Source organism: Onychomys torridus, chromosome 5 (assembly GCF_903995425.1).
Source record: "Onychomys torridus chromosome 5, mOncTor1.1, whole genome shotgun sequence".
Lineage (NCBI taxonomy): Eukaryota > Metazoa > Chordata > Mammalia > Rodentia > Cricetidae > Onychomys > Onychomys torridus.
Genome location: NC_050447.1, coordinates 85,418,714 through 85,443,429, shown reverse-complemented (window position 1 = coordinate 85,443,429; position 24,716 = coordinate 85,418,714). Strand labels below are relative to the sequence as shown.

Below are 24,716 nucleotides of genomic sequence, written 5' to 3'. Positions count from 1 at the left end.
AAGTCACACGAGGGGAATGCTTTGGAGAAATAAAGACAAATGAGATAGTTACATTGCTGACAGTACCAAAAATGACAGATACTAGGATAGGAATTGGGCATATTAAACCCATAAAAGGCAGGATTGTTTTTAAAATGGATTATGGAGCATAGTAATGATTTATGGATATTAGACCATTCCAAATTACCTTCATAACCAAAAAATAAATTTTAGAAGCATTTGGCATTGATGGAGTAGTTAATTTCCTGTCGCTATAATTTTATTTTAAGCCTGGGGAAGGAGAGCTCACTTGCTGATTCCTACTGTTGGCTTTCAGCCTCGGATGAATTGAGAACACACCTGGATAAACTGTAAGGGCGCAGAGCTAGACAAACGTGTGTTGGTGTGTGGTACTGAGTGTTCTATCTTATGTGTTGCTCTTCAGTTGTGCCCTCGGTGTGCAAAGCTAACTGTAACTCAGTGTTGCAGAATGTCAGGGCCCCAATACAATCAACAAATCAACTGTCTTCCAAGGCTGATCTTATATCCTGGTTTTATATCCCCTGTAACTAACATTCGAGTTGATGGCTGGTTAGCCCCAGGCATGTCCCTTTTGATTTTCTCTGCAGTGTGTTTTAACACAGGTCCCATAAAGAAGTGTACTTGTCCAGCACAGGACCCAGACGTTTTAAAGGTGAATAAAGGTGTAAAGATAGTTGTACAAGTTGCTGCAGTTGGAACTTGAAGGAGTCTTAAGAACCAGAATGAAAACATGGAGCGGGAGGGTAGGGAGGTTTAGAAATATCTGTGTGGAAACTAACATCCCCCTCTCAAGCAAAATATAACAACTTCTTTTAAAGATTTATTTTTACCACTTTTTATTTGTGTGTGTGCACACATGCACCTGTGGGGACCAGAAGAGGGTGTCTGATCCCCTGGAACTGGAGTTATAAGTGGTTGTGAGCTGTTTGATGGGGTGCTGGGAACCAAACGCAGGTCTTCTGGAAGACCAACAGTCATTCTTAACCGCTGAGCCTTCTCTCCAGCCCCCAATTTTGCTTTTGTTTGTTAAATAAAAACGAATCCAAGGCAGGGGCCGTCACTCAGCATCAGAGTATGTCACAAGCAGGTGAGAAGCCGTGGATTCAAGCTCCGGAACTTCCAGAAATAATCACACTTTGGAATCTGTATAATTATGATAAACCATAGTGTTTAATTCACTGGAGTAGTGGATCTAAATGTTAAAACACGTGTGTAATGAGTAAAGAACTGTTTTTATAGGTTAAACATCATATAAAAATTCTGTATATCAATAAAATAAGTTATTTTATAGTGTAATTGATGAATCTATCAATTTCCTCTGATTTTTGCCTTCTGTATATTCTATATATTGTACCTTTGCAGGAAGCGCCTCTTCCATAGCTAAAAACCACCTTGTCCTGCCAGCATTGTGGGGACAGTGGAGGCAAATGGCAGTTTCATGATATGTTTTAAGAAAAGATACTGAATATATACTCTAATAACACACCATATATTACATAATTCTAATCTTTTTTGTACTGTTTGAATCTTGAATCTTTCTCTCTCTCTCTCTCTCTCTCTCTCTCTCTCCCTGTGTGTGTGTGTGTGTGTGTGTGTGTGTGTGCATTTCTTATAGCCTAAAATTGACTAGAAAATGCTGGGAAGTTCTCTTTTTACATTTTACCTTGTTTATAATCAGCAAATGATAATTGTATATATTTATGGGATGTGGTTTAGTACCCCTTGCACACACATACATATTTCATAAGGATTAGCTCAAGGCAGTTAGCTAGTTTGCTACCTCAACATACTTCTTTATGGTGAAAAGATTCCATATCTCATAGTGGAGAGCAGGTTCAAAATTCCAGTCTTTTCTTCTGAACCAGCAGGTAGGCATTCTTGATGGTTACAATAAAGTAGCGCTGACATTGTTGTTACCAGGGTAGTTGCCATACTGTTATGGGTTCATGATGAACTTGGCTCATATTTAATAGACTGTGTAGACCATGTACAGAAACACAGTAAAAGCCGCAGACCATTGACTCTGTTAGGAGCATTGGAGTTCTTTTTATCCCAGCTCTGCACAGCACAACTACTGTGGGTTTCTGGAAGTCCTGAGGATTTCACCACCTCATTCAGAAGCTGTCTTTTTTGCTTTTTTGTACACTGTCAAAGCCGATCCAGGCCTTCTTACAAATGGCCCTTTGTCTGTGTGCAGAAGACCATTCACACAGATGAAGTGCTGGGATCTGCCCTCCTGGCAGTAAACCAGGAGGTGAACTGGCTGATGGGATTGCTCCAGTTGTGCTCAGCCTAGGCTTGGATCTGGTCTGCTGTGGGCCTGGAAAGAAGAGCTTGGGTTGATGGTCTGCTTCATTTCATGCCGACTTATCCTGTAGCCCTGGAAAGCAATAGCTTTGAGAAAACCAGATTCAGTCGTGACACGGCGAATCTCATGGTGTTCTGTGAACTGTTGCTCACGTTGATGTAATCTCCCTTGCAGCTGGCTGAGGAGCTCCAGAACAAGCCACTCAACAGTGAGATCAGAGAGCTGTTGAAACTGCTGTCAAAACCGAATGTGAAGGTGAGAATGTACTGCACCTGTGAAGTACACCTTCTCCAGGGCTGCTTACGGGGCCTGCGGGCGAGTCGCTCCACGCGTTTATATTTTCAAGTAAATGCTCATTTAAATAGTGTACCCCAAATCATATCGGGAAAAATAACCGAGCTTCTTCAAGAGTATGAGGAAGTACTTAAACTGTGCAGATCTGTAATTGCAAGCCAGGATCAGAGTTGACAAGTTTGATTTGCTTTGAAAGTCAGGTTTCCATTGATGTGGTGGGTACAGAACAGAGACCCTGTGGTGATTTCAGGCTGGCTTATTCTTCTTGGCTAATTGATGGCAAGACGCTTTATGACAGGATTTCAGCATTTCCGTTCCTCCTTCCTTAGCATCTCTTGCTTCCTTTTCTTACCAACTCCTGTTTTGTGATGCCATCCTGTGTTACAGAGCGGAGTGGTTTCCAAGTGTAAAGTAATTAGGGAACACTGGCGGCCAGACCTCAGTTCTCTTGTTTTCGCTACTTTGTAATTTTATAACCTTCCTTCCTCTAGCTGGGAGATATCTAGCTAGAGAAGGTGATTCATGGTTTTTCTGCCCTTGTTCTAAGGTCATGAGTGCACGAATCAGACTGTGTAAAGTCCTGTAATGTATACATTTGGATGCAACATTGTTGCCATTGTGTATAAAATATCGTCTCATCTGAATTTTGTAATTAAATGACGGATGATTGTGTGACGACTACTGATAATCATAGGATGTTGGGTGAGATTTCTTTTTCAAATAATATTTTATTAATTCTTTGAGAATTTCATAAAATGTATTTTGATCATGTTGATCGCCCACTGCCAACTCCTTCAAGATGAGAAACCTGATTTTGCCCTTCTGGGAGGAATGTCTTTTGGAGCCATGCTCTATTTGCTCTCAAATTTACATTTTAAAAGATACAGTGATGACTCGGAGTTGGAGTAAACCATGCAGGGACTGTGATGTCCCCTCCCTAGAGAGCATGTGCAAGGACATGGCTGTAAAGAAAATGGACTATAAAGGGTACCATAAGCCTGATTGATTCGTAATGACTCAGGAACTTAAATTTTAATTCCAACGCAAGACAAGATTGGAGCAAATGTTGCTTGATGTTAAGGTGCTTCGGGAAGGAACTTTTCAGTCAGACAATGCTCTGAAGATTGCTCTGTTTGGTTTTGTACTGTCTGTAAGAAATTACTCTCAGCCACGGTAGGGTGTGGTGGCTGTGAGAGGCTGGTTAATTCTTTAGTGAGGTTGTTGTCTTGGTTCAAAAATACTAAGAAGTTGAAAGCAATGTTTCAGATGAGAAATGAAAGGTTTTGCTGTTCTATCCAATAGTGCTTAAAGTGAAATTAGCTAATAATAAGGACATCATTCTGGGTAGAAAATGGTATTTGGTTCAAGAGTCAGCATTATTCAGTGACATTGGGAATATCTGTATGATAAAACTTCACAGTGATTGAATAACTAAACTACATCATGTGGAAAATATGTTAGATGGATGATCTGTTTAGTTTCCATGTTTATAAAGCAGTATGACCCAAACCTGGGTGCAAGGTTAGCATGAAAGATGTGTTTTCAAGAAATATACATGGAGAGTGGATGGGAGCCAGCCATGGTATTTCAGTGAGCAGCCTCACTCTGTGACGAGTGTATCTGTCTTCTGTTGTTGTCTTAGCTTTGACATTAGTCTCCTTGAAGGAATTTCTGTAGCTTCCACCTCTTGAGTGTCACTTTTATGGGTAATTCTTTTAAATAGCTTCTCTTAAAAACAAATTTTGGGGGCTGGAGAGATGGCTCAGTGGTTAAGAGCACCGACTGCTCTTCCAGAGGTCCTGAGTTCAATTCCCAGCAACCACATGGTGGCTCACAACCATCTGTAATGAAATCTGGTGCCCTCTTCTGGCCTGCAGGCAGAATACTATATACATAATAAATAAATAAATCTTTAAAAAAAAAAAAACAAAAAGAAAACCAACAAATTTTAGGTTTTTTAGAATATAACCACTTAATTCTATTATCCCAGGAAGCAAGATAAATGGAATACAGTATCTATACAATTCTTATATAATGTAAGCAGTTTTTAAATTTTTAGTGGATAAAGGAAATTGCTTAATTTTAGACTGCTATTCTGTTTCAGTTATTTGACAGTACTGAGGAGAGACATGAGATGTACCCCCAGAATAGTAAGACTTTTTCCCCACCAAACATACCAAGATGTGCTCAGTCAAATACATGGTCACTATACAATAATAACATATAGACCTCACAGGCTTACCACATTTTTCTTGGGTAAGTTTTATAGCTTATCTTTGGTAATTTGCAAATGAAATGAGATATACCTCCAACCATTGTTTCTTAGATGTCTATTTAGTGCCTGTTTTTTTTTGCCAGACTCCCTGGGTAGAACTTGTAGATGATCTGTTTGAATAATGAAGGTGGTAGGAGAGGTGCCCATTGAGCAAAGAAACACAGCAGATAATGTGGAATGACAGAAATGCATATTTGGATTGAAGAATTGACTTGTGGGTGAGCGTGAGGTAAACAGAAGAGGGCAGAGATGTCCATAGTGAGTTGGGGATGGAATGTGAAGAGTAAACGCTTTAGGTGAAGTTGAATAGTACATGAGGTCTTAATAAAAAGAAGAGGTTGTAAAGGTTGAAGCTACAAAATGAGGTTCATTGGCCAGACAGCACTATGTGCTAGAGGACAGGCAAGAGCTTGGAGCTGAGCTTGCCTAACAGCTTGCACTGCTGTTTTTAATAGGCTTTCTTTTACCTTCGGTGGCTACTCTATTAGGGAGATAAATGATATGACCACCCTAGTTGTAAGCATTTGAAGAAATTTGGATTTCATTCTGAGTGCAGGGGAAGCCATCAAAAGGATTTAAGTAGCAAGGTGACAGGATTCCTCCCTATATAGAGTGCAGTGAGGAGGTAAAAGCCCTGCTGAAGAGGAGAGCCAACTGGGAGTCTGTTGAAAGTACTCAAGTACAATGTGCTTGTGGCCTGCTGGAGAAAGAACATGGTACATTTTTGAGGTACAACTGTACACATAATGTTGGGATAAATGGATAATCAGAGGCAAAAATAAGAGAAATCCATATTATAATAAATTCCAAATAGATTCAAGGTTTAAGTGTGTGTGTGTGTGTGTGTGTGTGTGTGTTTCAGTGGAAGCATTTTTGCCTAGTACCTTTGATACCTTGCAGCAGGTATGCCTACACACACACACACACACACACACACACACACACACACACACGTGTGTATATACACACACACACACACACACACACACGTGTGTATATATATATGAGCAGGGAAATGTTAGTTATAGTATCACAGAACAGGGAAGTCATCTCAAGTACAGAGACACATAGACAGATAGACAGACAGACAGACATACCCACAGAAAAGCAATTTTTCAAACACGCTGAATACATTATACAAATGATTTAGGTATCTCTCTTTAGTGAGATAGAAGGGTTGTTAATTACTGACCTCTGTCTCTAGCACTGTGCTTACTTACGTCATGGGAAATTTCAAGTAATTTAAAGTCAGTGGAAATCAAGCAGTGCTGGAATTTTTATTCCTTGGTAGTACTTTTATAAGTCTCCCTCTCCATGTATGTGTATGTTCACTTGTATGTGCATATTTATTTGCATGAAGGTCTGGACTGGCTGGTTTTGTGGGTCAACTTAACACAGGCTAGAGTCATTAGAGAGGAAGGAGCCTCAGTTGAGGAAATGCCTCCATGATCCAGCCATAAGGCATTTTCTCAATTAGTCATCATGATAGGTGGTGCCATCCCTGGGCTGGTGGTCCTGTGTTCTATAAGAAAGTAGACTGACCCAGGGCACATTCTGTGCCCCACCCCCATCTCAGCACCAGCAAGGCTGCTGGGCCCTGCCCCCAACTCTGGTGGAATTCCACTGCTCTGGTGCAGTTCCCACAAGCCAGCCATCAGGTGAGTGACCCTTCTGCCAGCTGGACTGCCACCACTCACTGGATCTTGTTACCTCAAGACCCACTCTGCTGTCTGACCCACACACACACCTTATCATCATCTCCATAGGCCCAGGTACAGCCACACCAGTCAGAAGGACACCATACCTCCACTGTGCCCCATAGCCCAAGGCTCCACAAACCTCAGTACAGATACTGGACCTGAAGACATGCCAGCCACCAGAACCCTTGGCCACCTAGGCCAGAAGACAAGAGAGGAAACAGAAAACAAAGGAACAATACATACTTCCAACAAAGACAAACACAAGAATCAACAAATAGACCTATAATCATCCCAAATCCAGATGCCTAAACGCCAGTGTAAGAACACATTCAATAACAGAAAGAACGATGTCACCACCAGAACCTGGTGATCCTACAAGAGCAAGACCTGGAAGTTCCAATGCAGCTGAAACATAAGAAAACAACCTTAAAAATAACTTTATGAAGATGATAGAGACCCTTAAAAAGGAAATGAAAAATTCCCTTAAGGAAGTTGAGGAAAAGACAAACAAGAAAAAAAAAATGGAAGAAATCAACAAACTTCTTAAAGCCAAGAAATCCAAGAAAAAAAACAAAGAGGTGAAGGAAAGAGTTCATGACCTGAAAATGGAAATAGAAGCAATAAAGAAAACACAAACCAAGGGAATCCTGGAAACAGAAAATCTGATTAAGTGAACAGGAACTATAGATACAAGCATCACCAACAGAATACAAGGGATGGAAGAGAGAATCGCAGGCATTGAAAATACAATAGAAGAAATAGATTCATCAGTCAAAGAAAATGTTAACTCTAAAAGATTCCTAATACACACACACACACACACACAAATCCAAGAAATCTGGGGCACTGTGAAAAGACCAAACCTAAGAGTAGTAGAAATACAAGAAGGAAAATCCCAGCTTCAAAGGCACAGAATATATATTCAACAAAATCATAGAAGAAAACTTTTCCAACCTAAAGAACAACCCTATAAAGATATCAGAAGCTCCCAGAACACCAAATAGACTGGACTATAAAAAACGTTCCATTGCCACATAATAATCAAAACACTAAGCACAGAATAAAGAATATTAAAAGCTGCAAAGGAAAAAGGCCAAGTAGAGACCTATCAAAATCATACCTGACTTCTCAATTGAGACTCTAAAATACAGAAGGGTCTGGATAGACATCTTGCAGATACTAAAAGACCATGGATGCCAGCCCAGACTACTATACCCAGCAAAACTTTTAATGTCTTTAAACAGAAAAAACAAGGTATTTCATGACAACTCCCCCCCAGCCCTACAGAAGATACTAGAAGAAAACTCCAACCCAAGAAAGTTAACTGCATCCACAAAAACACAGGCAATAGATAATCTCACACTAGCAAAACCCAAAGAAGGGAAACAACAACAACAACACACAACAACAACAACAACACACACACACACACACACACACACACACACACACTACTATTACCCCCCCCCAAAAAAAAACCCCAAAAAATAACAGTCTCTGGTCAGTAATATCTCTTAATATTAATGGACTCAATTCACCAATAAAAAGACACAGGCTAACAGAATGGATATGAAAACAGGATCCATTCTTCTACTGCATACTTCAACTTCAAAGTCAGACATTACTTCAGCGTAAGGAGTTGGAAAAAGATTTTCCAATCAAATGGACCTAAGAAACAAGCTGGTGTAGTTACCCTAATATCTAACAAAATAAACTTCAAACTAAAATTAATCAAAAGAGATGGTGAAGGGTATTTCATATTTATCAAAGGAAAAACTCATGAAAATGAAGTCTCAATTCTGAACATCTATGTCCCAAATACAAGGCCACTCACATTTTTAAAAGAATCATTACTAAGACTTAAACCACACATTAAACCCCATACATTAATAGTGGGAGACTTCAACACCCACTCTTACCAGTGGACAATTCTTCCAGGCAGAAACTAAACAGAGAAATAAGGGAGCTAACAGATGTTAAGACTCAAATGTATGTAACAAACATCTACAGAATAGTTCACTCAAACACAAAAGAATATACCTTCTCAGCATCCAATGGAACCTTCTCTAAAATTGACCACATACTTGGTCACAAAGTGAATCTCAACAGATTAAAAAAAAAAATTGGAATAACCCTCTGCATTTTATAGGATCACCATGGGTTAAAGTTGGAGTTCAACAACAACATAAACTACAGAAAGCCTACAAACTCATGGAAACTGAACAACTCTCAAGTGATTACTACTAGGTCAAGGAAGAAATAAAGAAAAAATTTAAAGACTTACTAGAATTCAATGAAAATGAATGCACAACATACTCATATTTATGGGACACAATAAAAGCAGCGCCAAGAGGAATGTTCATAGTACTAGGTGCCTTCATAGAGAATTTGGAGAAATCTCACACTAGTGATTTAACAGCACACTTGAAAGCTCTAGAAGAAAAAGAAGCAAACTCATCCAGGAGGAGCAGATGACAGTGAATAATCAAACTGAGGTCTGAATTCAATAAAGTAGTAACAAAGAGAATAATACAGAGAATCAATGAAACCAAGAGTTGATTCTTTGAGAAAATCAACAAAATATAGACAAACCCTTATCCAGACTAACTAAAAGACAGAGAATATCCAAATTAACAAAAACAGAAACAAAAAGGGGGACATAACAGACAATGAGGAAATCCAGAGAATCATTAGGTCATACTTCACAAACCTGTACCTCACTAAATTGGAAAATCTAAAAGAAATGGACAAATTTCTTGATAGGTACCACATACCAAAATTAAATCAAGACTAGATAATCAATTTAAATAGACCTACAACCCCCAAGGAAATAAAAGCAATCATTAAAGTCTCCCAACCAAAAAAAGCCCAGGGCCAGAGGGTTTCAGTGCAGAATTCTACCATACTTTCAAAGAAGAGTTAATACCAATATTCTCAAATTATTACATACAATAGAAACAGAAGGAACATTGCCAAATTCTTTTTATGAGGCTATAGTTACCCAAACCACACAAAGACTCAACAAAGAAAAAGAATTATAGACCAATTTTCATCATGAATATGGATGTAAAGATACTCAATAAAATATTGGCAAACTGAATCCAAGAATACATCAAAAAGATCATCCAACATGATCAAGTAGACTCATCCCAGAGATACAAGGATGGTTCAACATACAAAAATCTGTCAGTATAAACTGCCATATAAACAGATTGGAAGAGAAAAAGACCACATGAACATCTTACTAACTACTAAAAAGCCTTTGACGAAATTCAACACTGCTGTTGGTTGGTTGCTTTTTCTCTTTTGGGGGGTCTGTCACCCAACTCCCAAATAAATCACACAGAGAGGCTTATTCTTACTTATAAGTGCCTGGCCTAAGCTTGGCTTATTTTTTTTGCCAGCTTTTCTTTTCTTTTCTTTTTTAAATTTTTTTTCTTTATTATTATGTGTTTTAAATTTTATACATCAGCCATGGGTTCCCCTGTCCTCCCCCCTCCCGCCCCCACCTTCCCCCCAGCCCCTCCCCTCCATTCCCATGTCCTCCAGGATCAAGGCACCCCTGGGGATTCATTTAAACCTGGTGGATTCAGTACAGGCAGGTCCTGTCACCTGGGATTCATTTAAACCTGGTGGATTCAGTACAGGCAGGTCCTGTCACCTCCTTCCAGACTGAATTGCCAGCTTTTCTTAACTTGTCTGTCTTTTGCATCTGGGCTTTTACCTTTCGCTATTTCCGTATAACTTCCTTTTTTACTCTGTGGCTTGCTGTGCTGGTGGATGACTGGCCCTTGATGTCTTCCTCATTCTCTGTCTACTTCTTTCTTCTCTCCTCCCAGATTTCTCCTTCTATTAATTCTTTCTGCCCACCAGCCCTGCCTATCCTTTCTCCTACCTTGCCATTGGCCCTTCAGCTTTTTATTAGACCATCAAGTATTTTAGACAGACACAGTAACACACCTTCACAGAGTTAAAGAAATGCAACATAAACAAAAGTAACACACCTTAAAATAATATTCTACCACATTTCCCTTTTTGTCTAAACAAAAAATGAAAGGTTTCAACTTCAACAAAATAAGACTATATACAATAAGAACAGTTATCAAATAAAGATTACATTCACAATATAATGAATTCCAGTTCATTTATGTGTGGCAAATTTAAAGAAAATATTCCATAATCTAACCTATCTTAGTGAATCCAAAATTTCATATCTAATTTACTTTCTATCATGCCTAAGGAAAACTGCAACTATAACTATCTAGTCTTCAAGTCCATCAAAGGCCCCCAGAAGGATATAATATTATTTAGGTAAACAAAATGTATTGCAAACAACTTCCAAAAACTCTAGAAATGATAGAGACATCTGACTGCCTGGATAGTCACCCAAAGTTCCTCTGCAACATTGGGGCATCCATCTTCAGCCTACAGGCCCATAGTATCTGGCTAATATTTTAATGAAGCAGGAAATTTGAAAGACTGCCCCACCTATTTTGGCAAAGTTTGTCAGTCACTTTTCTGTGTGTCCTGCAGAATGTCTGGCAGTTTATTCTGGGAAGCAGGAACCTGAAGAACCATCCTGCCTTGTTTTGGGAAAGTTCAGTGATCACTTTCTGTGGGTCCTGAGTGTCCATTTTATACAACGTACTGTCAATCAGTCCAGTGCAGCTTCTTGCACAAATGGCTAGCCTTGCCACCTTGAAAGCAAACTCCATAAGGAGTTTCTTCAGTGCTCATCATCTCTGAAGTAAATTTGTGCTGCCAGGAACAGATGTGTCTCATTGTCTAAGTTAACAAAACGTTTTAAATGATATATTCTGTAGGTCTTTGAAAGGTTTGAAGACCATCTATGTATCTAAAATATATCTATATGCTCTGGAAAGCATACCTAATATATCTACAATTTTGATTGTTATAAATAACTAACCATTAACCTATGTTCCTGATTGTCCTATATAGTTTATAATAATAGCTTTCAAAAACTAGAACTTCACCCTACATTTCCACATGAACTGCATAGGAACAATAACTCAAACAAAAATAGAAACATACATACAATATGTTGTAACAAAAATAAGCTTTTGTATATATATATATATATATATATATATATATATATATATATATCCTTTAAACAAGAATGGAAACATATATACAGTGTAACAAAAATAACTTTAAATTTGTATCAATATACCAAAATCCATACCAATGCAAAATATCTGAGATTAATAGTTTTTTATCCTGTATTTCTATATTCACCTAAATTATAACAAACATCCATGACCCACAAAATAGCTAAAAACCACCCACACTCCCCAACTCTTGGGAATGTGGGCGTAGTTTTCTCTAGACTACTCTCTGCTACCTGTGGTTGAAGGCACCATTTTTAGCGGTCCCTGAGAAAATTTGAGATAATGGTCAAATCCTGGGATGACCAGCTATAACCTTTGTTGATAGATATCACCTGTTAAGAATCAGGTGCTCTTCTCCAACCAAACCTGATCCATATTATTGCTGAAGGAATCCACAGCCTCTCATCTCCTGTGGGAACAAAACTCCAAAGCATTTTTGATTTCCATTTGACAAATATATTTTTTTTGTTTTTTAAAGTTAAGGCATTCCTAAAGTATGTAAATGGCTCAATCCTGCAATCCTGCAATCCTGATCACAATCCCATGTCTCTTACCATCTATTGTTTGCTTGTCAGCATTAAAAAAAATTCAAAATCAATGCAATAACATACAGGATCCATACTCCCTGTGTATTTCCCATCTTATGCGGCTTTTTTCTTTTTTTTACTTCTCTCTTTAAAGATTTTATAATTTTTAAATTATTTCTTTCTACAATCTCCATTCTTTTTCTTTTCTTAAGCCTGTGCACATTGTTAAACACACTGTAACCTGTTTATAGTTTTTTTTTCCATCTGGACCTCTTTTACTGCATATCTTTTAGCCCTTTATTATCTGCACAAGCAAAAAAATTGCTAAGCAGAGTGGCATGGGATCTCCACCAGTGGCTTTGGTGGCTGGCTCTGCCCACTTCTTGAGTCTTGAAAGTCAAGCCTAAAGCTCAGAGTCCAGTTGGAGGGTCATGACTGAGAACTGCATTAAACCTTCCTACAGCTCTAGAATGCCGATGCTTGTGCTGTGGCAGGCATTTTTACTTAGTTTTTTGTTGTTTCTACTTAATGTACTAGCTGTTCAAGGGCTCTCTAGCAGGTAGAGACTCTTAAAGGAACTGTATACTTTTTTTTTAAAAAAAAGCTTTCTCTTGCCCTGTGGAAATTCGAGCACATTGAACAACAAAATGTTGTTGGTTTTTGCTCTTTAGGGGAGCCTGCCACCCAGCTCCCAAATAAATCACACATGGAGGCTTATTCTTACTTATAAATGCCAAGCCATAGCTTGGCTTGTTTCTTTCTAGCTTTTCTTAACTTTAAATTATCCCGTCTACCTTTTGCCTCAGGGACTTTTCCTCTTTTTACTTCTGTAATCTTTCACTCTTACTCGGTTGCTGGTTTTGTAGCTGGGTGGGTGGCCCCTGAAGTCCTCCTTCCTCTCTCCTTCCTTCTTTTTCTTTTATCTTTTTTAATATTCCCCAACACAACACCCCTTTATGATAAAAGTCTTGGAGAGATCAGGGATACAAGGAACATACCTAAGCATAATAAAAGCAATACACAGCAGGCTGACAGCCAACATCAAATTAAATGGAAAGAAACTCAATGCAATTCCACTAACATCAGAAACACAAGGCTATCTACTCTTTCCATATCTATTCAGTATAGTACTCCAAATTCTAGCTAGACCAAAAAGACAATAAAATAAGATCAAGGGGATACAAATTGGAAAGGAAGAAGTAAAAAATATCACTATTTGCAGATGATATGATAGTATACATAAGTGACCCTAAAAGTTCTACCAGGGAACTCCTAAAACTATTAAACACCTTCAGTGATATGGCTGGATACAAAATTAACTTAAAAAAAAAATTAGTAGTCCTTCTATATACAAATGATAAAAGAGCTGAGAAAGAAATCAGGGAAACAACACCCCTCACAATAGCCATAAATTATATAAAATACCTTAGGTTAACTAACCCAAACAAGTTAAAGACATGTATGACAAAAACTTCAAGTCTTTGAAGAAAGAAATTGAAGATATCAGAAAATGGAAAGATTCCCCCATGCTCATGGATCAGTAGGATTAACAGTAAAACTGACCATCTTACCAAAAGCAATCTACAGATTCAGTGCAAACTGCATCAAAATCCCATCACAATTCTTTACAGATCTTGAAAGAACAACACTCAGCTTCATAGAGAAAAACACAAACCCAGGATAGCTAAACCAATCATGTACAATTAAGGAACTTCTGGAGGCATCACCATCCCTGATTTCAATCTCTACTACAGAGCTATAGTAATAAAAAACTGCATGGTATCAGCATAAAAACAGACAGATGGATCAATAGAGTGGAATCAAAGACCCTGATATAAATCCACACACTTATGAATACCTGATTTTGACACAGAAGCCAAAATTATACAATGGAAAGAAAGAGCATCTTCAACAAATGCTGCTGGGATAACTGGATGTTGGCATGTAGAATAATGCAAATAGATCCATATCTATTGCCCTGCCCAAAACTCAAGTCCAAGTGGATCAAAGACCTCAATATAAATCCAATTACTCTGAACCTGATAGAAGAGAAAGTGGGAAATAGCCTGAAACACATTGACACAGGAGACAACTTCCTGAATAGAACACCAGTGGCACAGACACTGAGATCGACAATTAAGAAATGGGACCTTGTGAAACGGAAAAGTTTCTGTAAGGTAAAGGACACTGTCAGTAAGACAAAACAGCAGCCTACAGAATGGGAAGAGATCTTCACCAACCCCATCTGACAGAAGGCTAATGTCCAAAATACATAAAGATCTCAAGAAACTAGACATAAAAACCCAAATAATCCAATTAAAAAATGTGGTACAGATCTAAATAGAGAATTCTTAATAGAAGAATCTCAAATGGCTGAGATACATTAAAGAATTGTTCAGTATCCTCAGTTATCAAGGAATGCAAATGAAAATGACTCTGAGATTCTATCTTATACCTGTCAGAATGACTAAGATCAAAAACACTAATGATAGCTTATCCTGGAGAGGATGTGGAGTAAGGGGAACACCCCTTCACTGCCGGTAGGAGTGCAAACTTGAACAGCCCCTTTGGAAATCAATGTGGTGGTTTCTCAGAAAATTGTGAATCAATCTACCTCAAGAGCCAGCTATACCAATCTTGGGCATATACCCAAAGGATGCTCAATCATACGGTAGGGACACTTGCTCAACTATGTTCATAGCAGTATTATTCATATTAGCCAGAACTGGAAACAGCCTAGATGTCCCTCAACTGAATAATGGATAAAGAAAATTTGGTACATTTGCACAATGGAATATTACTCAGTTGTTAAAAACAAAGACATCAGGAAATTTGAGGGCAAATTGATGGAACTAGAAAAGAAAAATCATCCTGAGTGAGGTAACCCAGACCCAGGAAGACAAACATGGTATGTACCTACTTATAAGTGGATGATAGCTATAAAGTAAAGGATAAACATGCTACAATTCACAGCCCCAGAGAGACTTAGGTAACAAGGAGTGTCCAAAGGGGGATGCATAGATTTCCCTGGGAAGGGGAAATAGATGAGATCTCCTGGGTAGATTGGGTGTGAGTGGGAATGGGAACATGAATTAGGTTGAGGGGTGGATGGAGGGGGAGGGTAATGAAAGAGACATCTTTATGTGTGGGGGGCGGCATTTATGGGTCAGATAGAAACCTGATACAAGGGAAACTCCCACAAATCTATAAGGATGGCCCAGCTAAGACTCCTAGCAATAGTGGACACATAGCCTGAACTGGCCATCTCTCTAATCAGATTGGTAACTACTCCAATTGTCATCGAAGAGCCTTCATCCAGTACATGGTGGAAACAGATGCAGAGATCCACAGCCAAGCACTGGGCTAAGCTCTGAGAATCCTGTTGAAGCGAGGGAGGAAGAATTGTATGAGCCGGGGTGGGGGGTGTGTTTCAGGGCTACCATAAGGGAACCCACAGAAGTAACTGGCCTACTCATGGGAGCTCACAGACTATGGACCAACATCTAGGGAGCCTGCATGGGACAGGCCTAGGCCCTCTGCATATGTGTGATGATTGTATGGCTTGGTCTATTTGTGGGACTCCATGCAGTGGGAGTGGGTCCTGTCCCTAAAACTTTGGCTGGCTTGGAAACATGTTCCTAATGCTTGGTTGCCTTATGCAGCCTTAATACAAGGAGAGCAGCTTAGTCCTACCTCAACTTGATATGCCATGTTTTGTTGGCACCCATGGGAGGCCTTCCCCTTTCTGAACAGAAGTGGGGGAGAGGTGAACTGGAGAGGTGGAGCAAAGGGGAAAGGGTAAGGGGATGGGGAGAGGGTGGAGGGGAGGCTGTGGTTGGGATGCAAAATAAATGAAACATTTTAATAAAAACATATCATTTTAAGAAAGGAAAAGGAAAGAAAGCAGGCTGAGCAAGCCATGAGGAGCAAGCCAGTAAGCAGCACCCCTCCATGGCCTCTGCATCAGCTCCTGCCTTGTTTGAGTTCCTGTCTTGACTTTCTTCAGTGATGAATAATGCTGTGGAAGAATAAGGCAAATAAACCCTTTCATCCCCAGCTTGCTTTTTGATCATAGTATTTTGTCACAGGAATAGAAACCCTGACTGAGTCAAGGTCAGAGGACAATCTTAGGACAGAGACTCTGATTGCTGTTTTGTAGACCAGGCTAGCTCACTCCTGACTCTACTTACCACCTCACCATAGCAGTGCTGGAATTACAGAAGCCAACTACCCGGCGGGTTCTGGGGAGTTACACTGAGGTCCTAATATTGCCACAACATGTCCTTTATCCATTGAAACTTCTTTCCAGTTCCATTACACTCTTTTTTACCTGCCCATGTAGTTAAAGTTTTTATTCATATTATTATTGATAGTCTAAGATTGTAACCTGTTGCTTCTGAAGAGTAGTCACTCTGTCTCCTATGACCCACAGCTATGACCCTTTAATAATTAGGGAATGATTTGTTATTCTACAGCATCACATTTACTTGAGGACTATCAAAAAATTTAAAGATCATGCCCAATGCTATCTGATATATTGCCATCTAAAAATAAATTCTTTTTATCAGCCAAAACCACTTTAAGGAACTGACAGTCTAGGAAGACCAATAAAATATATGAAAGAGACAAGGGAAAGGTGAAAAAGTTGAAGGTCATGAGTATCCAGGTGTGTGCTGCCATGATGCGTGGGCAGGAGCAGTAGTGTTGCCTTGCTCAGGAGCACTGATGGATGGATGCTTTCAGCAAGCAAAGGCGGTCATTAGTGAATACAAACTCCTACACACACACTGTTCTAGTAAAGGCAAGTTAACCTGCATCATCCTGGTGCTCATTTTGACAAATCAGTGATGGGATACCCTCTCTGGAGCATAGTATTATAATTGAGGGTGTTAGGAAAATTTGGCAGGTTAAAAAAAGCACGCCAGAGTAAAAAATAAAGCTTTGTTTCAGATTTCCAGAACATACATACCAGAAATTATTCATTGCATGAGCCTGAAGGATGGATGAGGCTTCATTAGAGGAAGCTGGAGGAAAAGCTGAGCTCCATTCCGGAGGGGTAAATCAGTGTTCCTCATCTTGATGAGAAGGCACTTAATTCTGTGCACCTGTCAGATGCTCCACATAGCATTGACTCCAGGGGTCCACAGTAGTGGCAAGTTACAGGCCTGGTGTTCAATTTCCTGCCGATGCTTCTGAGCAACAGGTAAAACCATCAGCTGTGATTGGTGGTTATGGCACATGGAAACACAGTTTTTATTTAAGATCTGTCCTTTGAGAGGAAAATCTGTATGTTGAATAAAATCACCTCAGTGAAAATTGGAAAATGGAATGCCAAATGACTTCTCATTGTCCAAACTACAAAATGTTGCCAAGCAACAATATTCCTAAAGCAAAGCTGCAAAGCATGATGAACTTGGAATCTACAAAATTCTGTCGAAATTTAGACACTGAAATGAGTCTAAAGTTGAGAAAATAAATAGCTGCTGTTCTTAATATTGTCTGTAATGTTGTAACTATATTGTTTAAAAATGTTCTAATTAACTATCTGTTGTTCTCATCATATGGAATGTGGTTGACAGACAAAGACATTGATGTAGTAATCATTTCATTGCTGGTATCCTTCACTGCTCTAGGTGGACCATCATCTCTCCCCCCCCCTTTTTTTCCCCCCCGAGACAGGGTTTCTCTGTAGCTTTGGAGTCTGCCCTGGACTAGCTCTGTAGACCAGGCTGGCCTCGAACTCACAGAGATCCACCTGGCTCTGCCTCCCGAGTGCTGGGATTACAGGTGTGTACAACCATCGCCCAGCATCTTCCTCCCTTCTAAAAGACTCCCTTAACGTTTTTTCCAAAGCAGGTCTGCTGGTGATACATTAAAAACACCTCATCTCATTGAAAAGTCTTCTCTGCTGAAAGATACCTTTACTGGGTATAGAATGCTAGCATGACAGTATTCTTTTCAGGTATTTTAAAGATGTTGCTCTGTTGTTTTGTGGGCTATATTATATCTGATAGATGTCCTTTTCATCTTCACTCTTTTATGTGTAATGTGCTAATTTTTTTTTTCTGATGCACGATTTTAGAGTTTTCTCACATGTTTTAAGCAGTTTTGATTATTCAGTGTTTTTTTCCATGTGCTCAGATATTTCCTGATAAAAATTGTCATACTTCTTCAGAGAGTCTGAATACTCACTTTAGGCTATTTACAACCCCACAGTTGCCCATTATTCCATCATGTGTGGGTGTTTTGTCTGTGTATATGTGCATCATGTACTCAGGTGGCCTTGAAGGCCAAATGCTTGGGACTGGAGTTACAGACAGTTGTGGGTTATCATGTGGGTACTGGAGTTATAACTAGATCTTCTGGGCGAGCAACCCATGCTCTTAACTGCTGAACCATCTCTCCAGCCCCTACCTAATCTAGTTTTGTTCTTGCTTTATTTTGGATAGTTTGTATTACTTTATCTTCTGCAGAATTACTTTCCGTTTATGTAAATATGGTATGGTGTCGTGTGTGTGTGTGTGTGTGTGTGTGTGTGTGTGTGTGTGTGTGTGTGTGCAGATGGAGGTTCAAGGACAACTTTTAGCAGTTGGTTCTCACCTTTCTCTGAGGTAGGGTCTCTGTTGTCTCTGATGATTCACAACATGCACCAGGCTAGTGCACCCGCAAACTTCTAGGCGATTCTGTCTACATCTCCCATTTAGCCAGAAGAGTGCAGGCGTTACAAATACTCACTACCACATCTGGCTTTTCATGTGGGTTCTGAGAATCCTGAACTTACCCACTGAGTGATCTTCCCAACTCTTACCCCCATAGTAGGTTTTAATATCCTGGACTACTGTTTGTTTTTTATCTAGTTCTGTCTCTAAGTAATTTCAGAGTTTTTGTTCTATTGCTTAAGTTTTTCATTGTATGAGTAATATTTTTAACCTTTGGCTTGCCTGGTAAGTTTTGATTGATGTCTGGTCATGTGAATTTGATATTGAGTATGATAGTGTTCTTTTTTAAAAAAATTTTTAAAAGAATTTTTTATTCATTTTACATACCAATCACAGATCCCCCTCTTCCTTCCTCCCATCCCTCCAGCCTCCCCCCCCACATTCCCTCCTACAAGAAGGTCAGGCATCCCAAGCAGAGTAAGCAGAGCTTGGTACATTCAGTAGAGGCAGGTCTAAGCCCCTACCCCTGCTTCAAGGATGTGTGAGGTGTCCTACCACAGGTAGTGGGCTCCAGAAACCCAGCTCATACACCAGGGATGTATCCTGATCCTACTGCCAGAGGGCCCCTTAAGCAGATCAAGCTACACAACTGTCTCACTTATGCAGAGGGCCTAGTCCAGTCCCCTGGAGGCTCCACAGCTGTTGGTCTAAATTTCATGAGTTCCCAAACCAGAGTTTGGTTTAGTTGTCTCTGTAGGTTTCCCCCACCATGATCTTGATGCCCCTTGTTCATAGGCAATATCTGTGGTCATTTTTCTGTCATACAATTAAGTAACTTGGAAGAGTTTTGGCTCTCAGAGGTTTACTTTTTACGTTTTGTTCAGTCAGCATGTCACAGCTTTAAATCTTGGATTTATCTTTACAATACTGAGGTAATATCTGCCAGGCAGCCCTCCCCAGTCATAAGGATTTCCCTTACACTAAAAAACAAGCTGTCCTCACCGTGTGAAATCTTTAGAGTTTGTTACAGGCTATACAGGATGTGTTCATCTGTTTCCTGTTGCTATGTGGAGTATTTGAAGCTGTGTTTTTATTTATTTATTTATTTTTTTAAAAAGAGGTTATTTAGGTCAGGGTCTTAAAGGCACATTCAACCAAACCCTGGTTGAATATATTTGAAAAATGTTGAATGTGTATTGTACACATACAGAAATTCCTTTCTTGTCACCATTTACCAAGTACAACACCATTTTTATAGCATCGAGTGAAAGTAGCCTGCAGATGATTTAAGTATGTGAGGAGAAGCACATAATCTATATGTACATCTCATACCATTTCAGGTAGGGAGTGAGCACCTGAGGAGTTTGACATTAGTGTGGCTCTTGGAACCAATCCTCTGAGATGCAGAGGGACAGTTGGTTGCATATGTTAGCTATCAAAGTTGTTTAATTTAAAAATTGACACCATTTTGCCATCGCAGAGCTTCTGATTCCTTGGTAGCTGACATAAACAATGGAATGATATAAAATATTAAGCATAATACATGTGCAGTTATCTATTCCAAACATGTGTGAATGTAAATGCAATGCTGAGAAACCAAGGAATGTGGCTGAGGATATGGCCCAGTGGGTAAGATGCTTGTACCCCTAAAAAAAAGCAGAACTGGTAGTGTGTTGCAATCTCATTGCTCTCCAGTGGAGGTGGGAGGTGTGGACATGAGCATCTCCAGAGGCTGGCGGGCCAGCGAGATTGCTGTCTCAAGCAAGGTGGGAGGCAATGACTGACTCCAATCCACACATGTGCTGGGGTGCATATGTCTGCACAGACACTCATCAGATGTATAAATATGAAGATAAAAAGCAAATGATAAAAATAAACACAGTTTTTAAAAAAATAAATTAAGGAGCATCCTTCTGTAATGAATGTTTTGGCCAGGCCTCTTTGTAAAGGAATTATTTATGATGCACAAAGAAAGATGTGATAGATATTGGAAAGACTTTGAGAAGATGCTAGAGTGGATTCATCTTGGAGTGTAAGGCAGCGATAGACAAGTTCTAATCGGCCAGCAGTGCCTGGGGCTACACCGTGAACTGTAAATTTGAAAGTAGGGCGACAGTGAGTGCAGCTGGACCACACAGAAGCTATTGCAGTGTCTTTTGTAGGCATGGCAACGGTGATCTGGAGGTGTCTGTCCCAGCTATCCACCTTGGTTTTGTAGCACGGTAGAAGCTATAGACAGTACAGGAACTCACTGGTAGGGCAGTTCCCATCAAAGTTCACAGAAGCAGGTGGAGTAGTTTGCTGATCTTTGAGTTGGATTAGAAAGATGGATGGATGTTTCTAATATTTTGGGAAGTGTATTTAGTAAGCTACATGTTGGATGCTGGGACTGGAGGGAGAGGAGAGCATGATCTCTAGGCCTCCAGCTAGAGTCAGGAACAGGTAGTGCTTAAGTGAGTGAGATGTCTCAAATGCGTTAATCTGAAATAGAAAATGCAGAGTTCTAGCATTTTCTCTCCTCTTTGATCTGTATGAGAAAACATTATAAAATGCTTTTATTCTTTTATATATATACCCTTTACACTAAAAATTGTCAGAAACCAATGAATAATAGAATTGACCAATTCTCTGCTAATAGGAAGATTTATATATATATATATGAGAAAAACATATTTTTGATATGAATAATTGAATAAATGTATATATGAGAAAAAACAGATGAGAAAATACACTCATATATATGTATATGAGGGAGAGAAAGGATATTATGTATAAACTCATTATGTATGGAAAGATGACCTTGAATGTCTAATTTTCCTGCCCCTACCTCCTAGGTACTGGGATTATAGACATGTGCCACCACATCTGGTTTATACAATGTTTGGGAGTCACCCCAGGACTTCATCTAAGCAAGCCTTGAGTCACATCCCCAGCACAGAAAAAAAATACTTTAAAAACATATGGATCAGTGGGTAAATCACTTGTTACATGTGAGGAGAAGGGTTTGGATCAAGTGTTGTAAAAGGTGTGGCAGCCATGTATAATCCCACATAAGGGAGGTAAAGAAGAGATCCCCAGGAAGCTGGCTAGCCAGACTAGCTAAAACATTGATCTCTGGGTTCAGTGAGAAGCTCTGCCTCCACACATATGGTGGAGAGATGAAGGATGACACCTCATATTAACCTTAGCCTCCACATAAATACTAGTGCACCCATGGCCCATGTGCATTCACACACATATACACAAACCTGCATAGTGATTGATATATATATATATATATATATATATATATATATATATATATATATATGTATATACATGTATGTTTTTAAAAATTAAAAATGTAGAGTATCTCAAGCTTCTATTGGCTTATTGGCAGTGTGTCAGTATCCTCATTTTTTTTTCCTCCAAAAAGAATACTCCTGACCTTTGCCCCCATGGCTACCAATACTGGGATTACTAGAGAATATAGGGGTTAGGAAAAATTTAATGCAGATTGCTGTCAGTGGTACTGGACATGGAGGTGTAGGTGCAGTTGAGTATGCCTGCTTTCTATAATCCCGTAGGACTTGTCCTGCCCCTACTACCTGAGCTTAAGAAGCCTTGCTTCACTGGTTTTCTTACCATTAGTATGCTGGCAGGGTTATGCTATTTTGGCTGTTGTGGGATAATCTTTTTGTACACTGTGAAGATGTGTCTTTGCCAAGGTGCCTTCTGATTTGTTTAATAAAGAGCTGAATGGCCAATAGTAGGGCAGGGAAGGATAGGCAGGATTTCCAGGGAGAGAGAGGGCCTCAGGGTTAGAATCTAGGCATGTAGGAGAAGCCAGCAAGATGCAGAGCAAGTCTTGGACAGAATGGAGGAGAGGTGAAAAGCCACACGGCAGAACATAGATTAATAGAAATAGGTTAATTTAAGTTATAAGCGCTAGTTGGGATTAAGCCTAAGCTAAGGCCAAGCTTTCATAATTAGTAAGAAGTCTCTGTGTCATTACTTGGGAATGTCTATTAATCTACATTCTGCTTGTTTCTATTAATATACGTTCTGCCTGTTTCTATTAATCTACATTCTGCTATGTGGCTTTTCACCTGTCCTCCATTCTGTACGTTTGACTTACTCAGTGTATCACTGGCTTCTCCTGCATGCCTAGATTCTAACCCTGAGTTCCTCTTTCTCTCTGGAAATCCCACCTATCTTCTCCTGCCTAGCTATTGGCCATTTAGCCCTTTATTAAACCAATCAGCAGGCGCCTTGGCAAAGATACACCTTCACAGTGTACAAAAAGTTTATCCCATGACATTTGGCTTTATTTGTACATCGATGAATTTAGGGTTTCCTACCTGATGAATTCTTCATGAACCATTGGTTTTACAGGCTTTGCTGTCAGTACATGATACTGTGGCTCAAAAGAGTTACGATCCTGTATTGCCTCCTATGCCTGAAGATATCGATGACGAGGAAGACTCTGTGAAAATAATACGCCTGGTCAAGAACAGAGAACCCCTGGTGAGACTGATCTACATCTGCCTTCAGCCTCAAGGAGAGTTCATGGGGCACTGAAGGAGATGGGCTTCTAGAACTCACACTTGTCTTTGAGATATATTGCTTCTGGGTCCTGACACCTTAAAACAAATGGGACATTTACATCCAGAGAATATGGCTTAGAACAACAAACAAAACTCCAAGTAAAATAACAGCATCCTATTGCTTTTTAATAGTAACAGCCTTGAAAATATAGCCTAACATCTGTAAGTGAAAGTTTAACATGAAGCCAGGTATGGTCGGTTGGAAATTAAATGATGCGGTTGAAAAATAGTGCTTTAGGCTGTTCCGGAAAGCTGATTTATTTTAAAATAATGAAGAGAAATTAACCTGGAACCTAACATTTCACAATATAAATAGAACTGTTTGTTTTGGCACTGGAATTTCTGTGATGTTGGACCACATCAAGGGACCTGGGACTGGGGGAATATTGCCCCTTTTACAACCAAGGAAGTCAGGTCCTAATCCTCAGAACCCTGGGTTGACTTGCCATGATTCTGCTGTGATCTCAGGTAGAAAAATATCCTAGGTTATCAAAGGGATATTTTGCCTGTATGTGTGTGTGTGTATGTGTATATATATGTATGTATGTGTGTATGTGCACCACATCTGCACTTGGTGCATTGATGCCCTGGGACTGGAGGTACTGCTGGTTGTGAACTGCCATGTAGGTGCTGGGATTTGAGCCTGGATCCTCTGGATCCTCTGGATCCTCTGGAATAGTAGCCCGTGCTCTTAACCCCTGAACCATCTATCCAGACCCCATCATGGGATACTATACAGATAAAATGAAATAAGAAAGTATTCCAAAAGTGAAGCAATACAAGGTAGATTGTTTATAGAAAAAGTTGTTTTGCCTGAGTTGGAAGATATAAGATTTCACCAGTCTTGAAATTGCGCTGAAATGCTCAGGGGCAGTGAAGCCCGGATTTGGGTACATTGTAAGGAACATCTGAAGGACAGTCAACATTTCTGTTCCTCTTGCCTTTATCCTTTCTCTTTGTAGTAGTTTCTGTGTTTTCCAGATAAAAGTTATTTTACATCTCAGTCTTATGACACAGTTTGAAAATCTGCCCACAAATACTTTTTTCCTCTCTCACCGTTTTTGCCTTGAAAGGGTGCTACGATTAAGAAGGACGAGCAGACGGGGGCAATCGTCGTGGCCCGGATCATGCGGGGAGGGGCTGCAGACAGAAGTGGTGAGAGCCCCTTATTCACTGAATAAGGACAAATTGTGTTGTGTTCTGTGAGCAACAGT

At 39.6% G+C, this 24,716-nt stretch overlaps 1 protein-coding gene across 4 annotated transcripts in view; it reads left to right on the top strand.

Annotated features, from left to right (window-relative positions):
- The window catches only part of Mpp7 (membrane palmitoylated protein 7), a 217,419-nt gene that overhangs the window by 137,251 nt on the left and 55,452 nt on the right, over positions 1-24,716 (top strand). For all 4 annotated transcript variants that reach the window (XM_036188122.1, XM_036188121.1, XM_036188120.1 and 1 more), the window contains exons 5-7: positions 2,504-2,584; positions 23,291-23,422; positions 24,576-24,657. In XM_036188122.1, the coding sequence (XP_036044015.1) occupies positions 2,504-2,584; positions 23,291-23,422; positions 24,576-24,657 (295 nt within the window). The remainder of the gene's footprint in view (positions 1-2,503; positions 2,585-23,290; positions 23,423-24,575; positions 24,658-24,716) is intronic.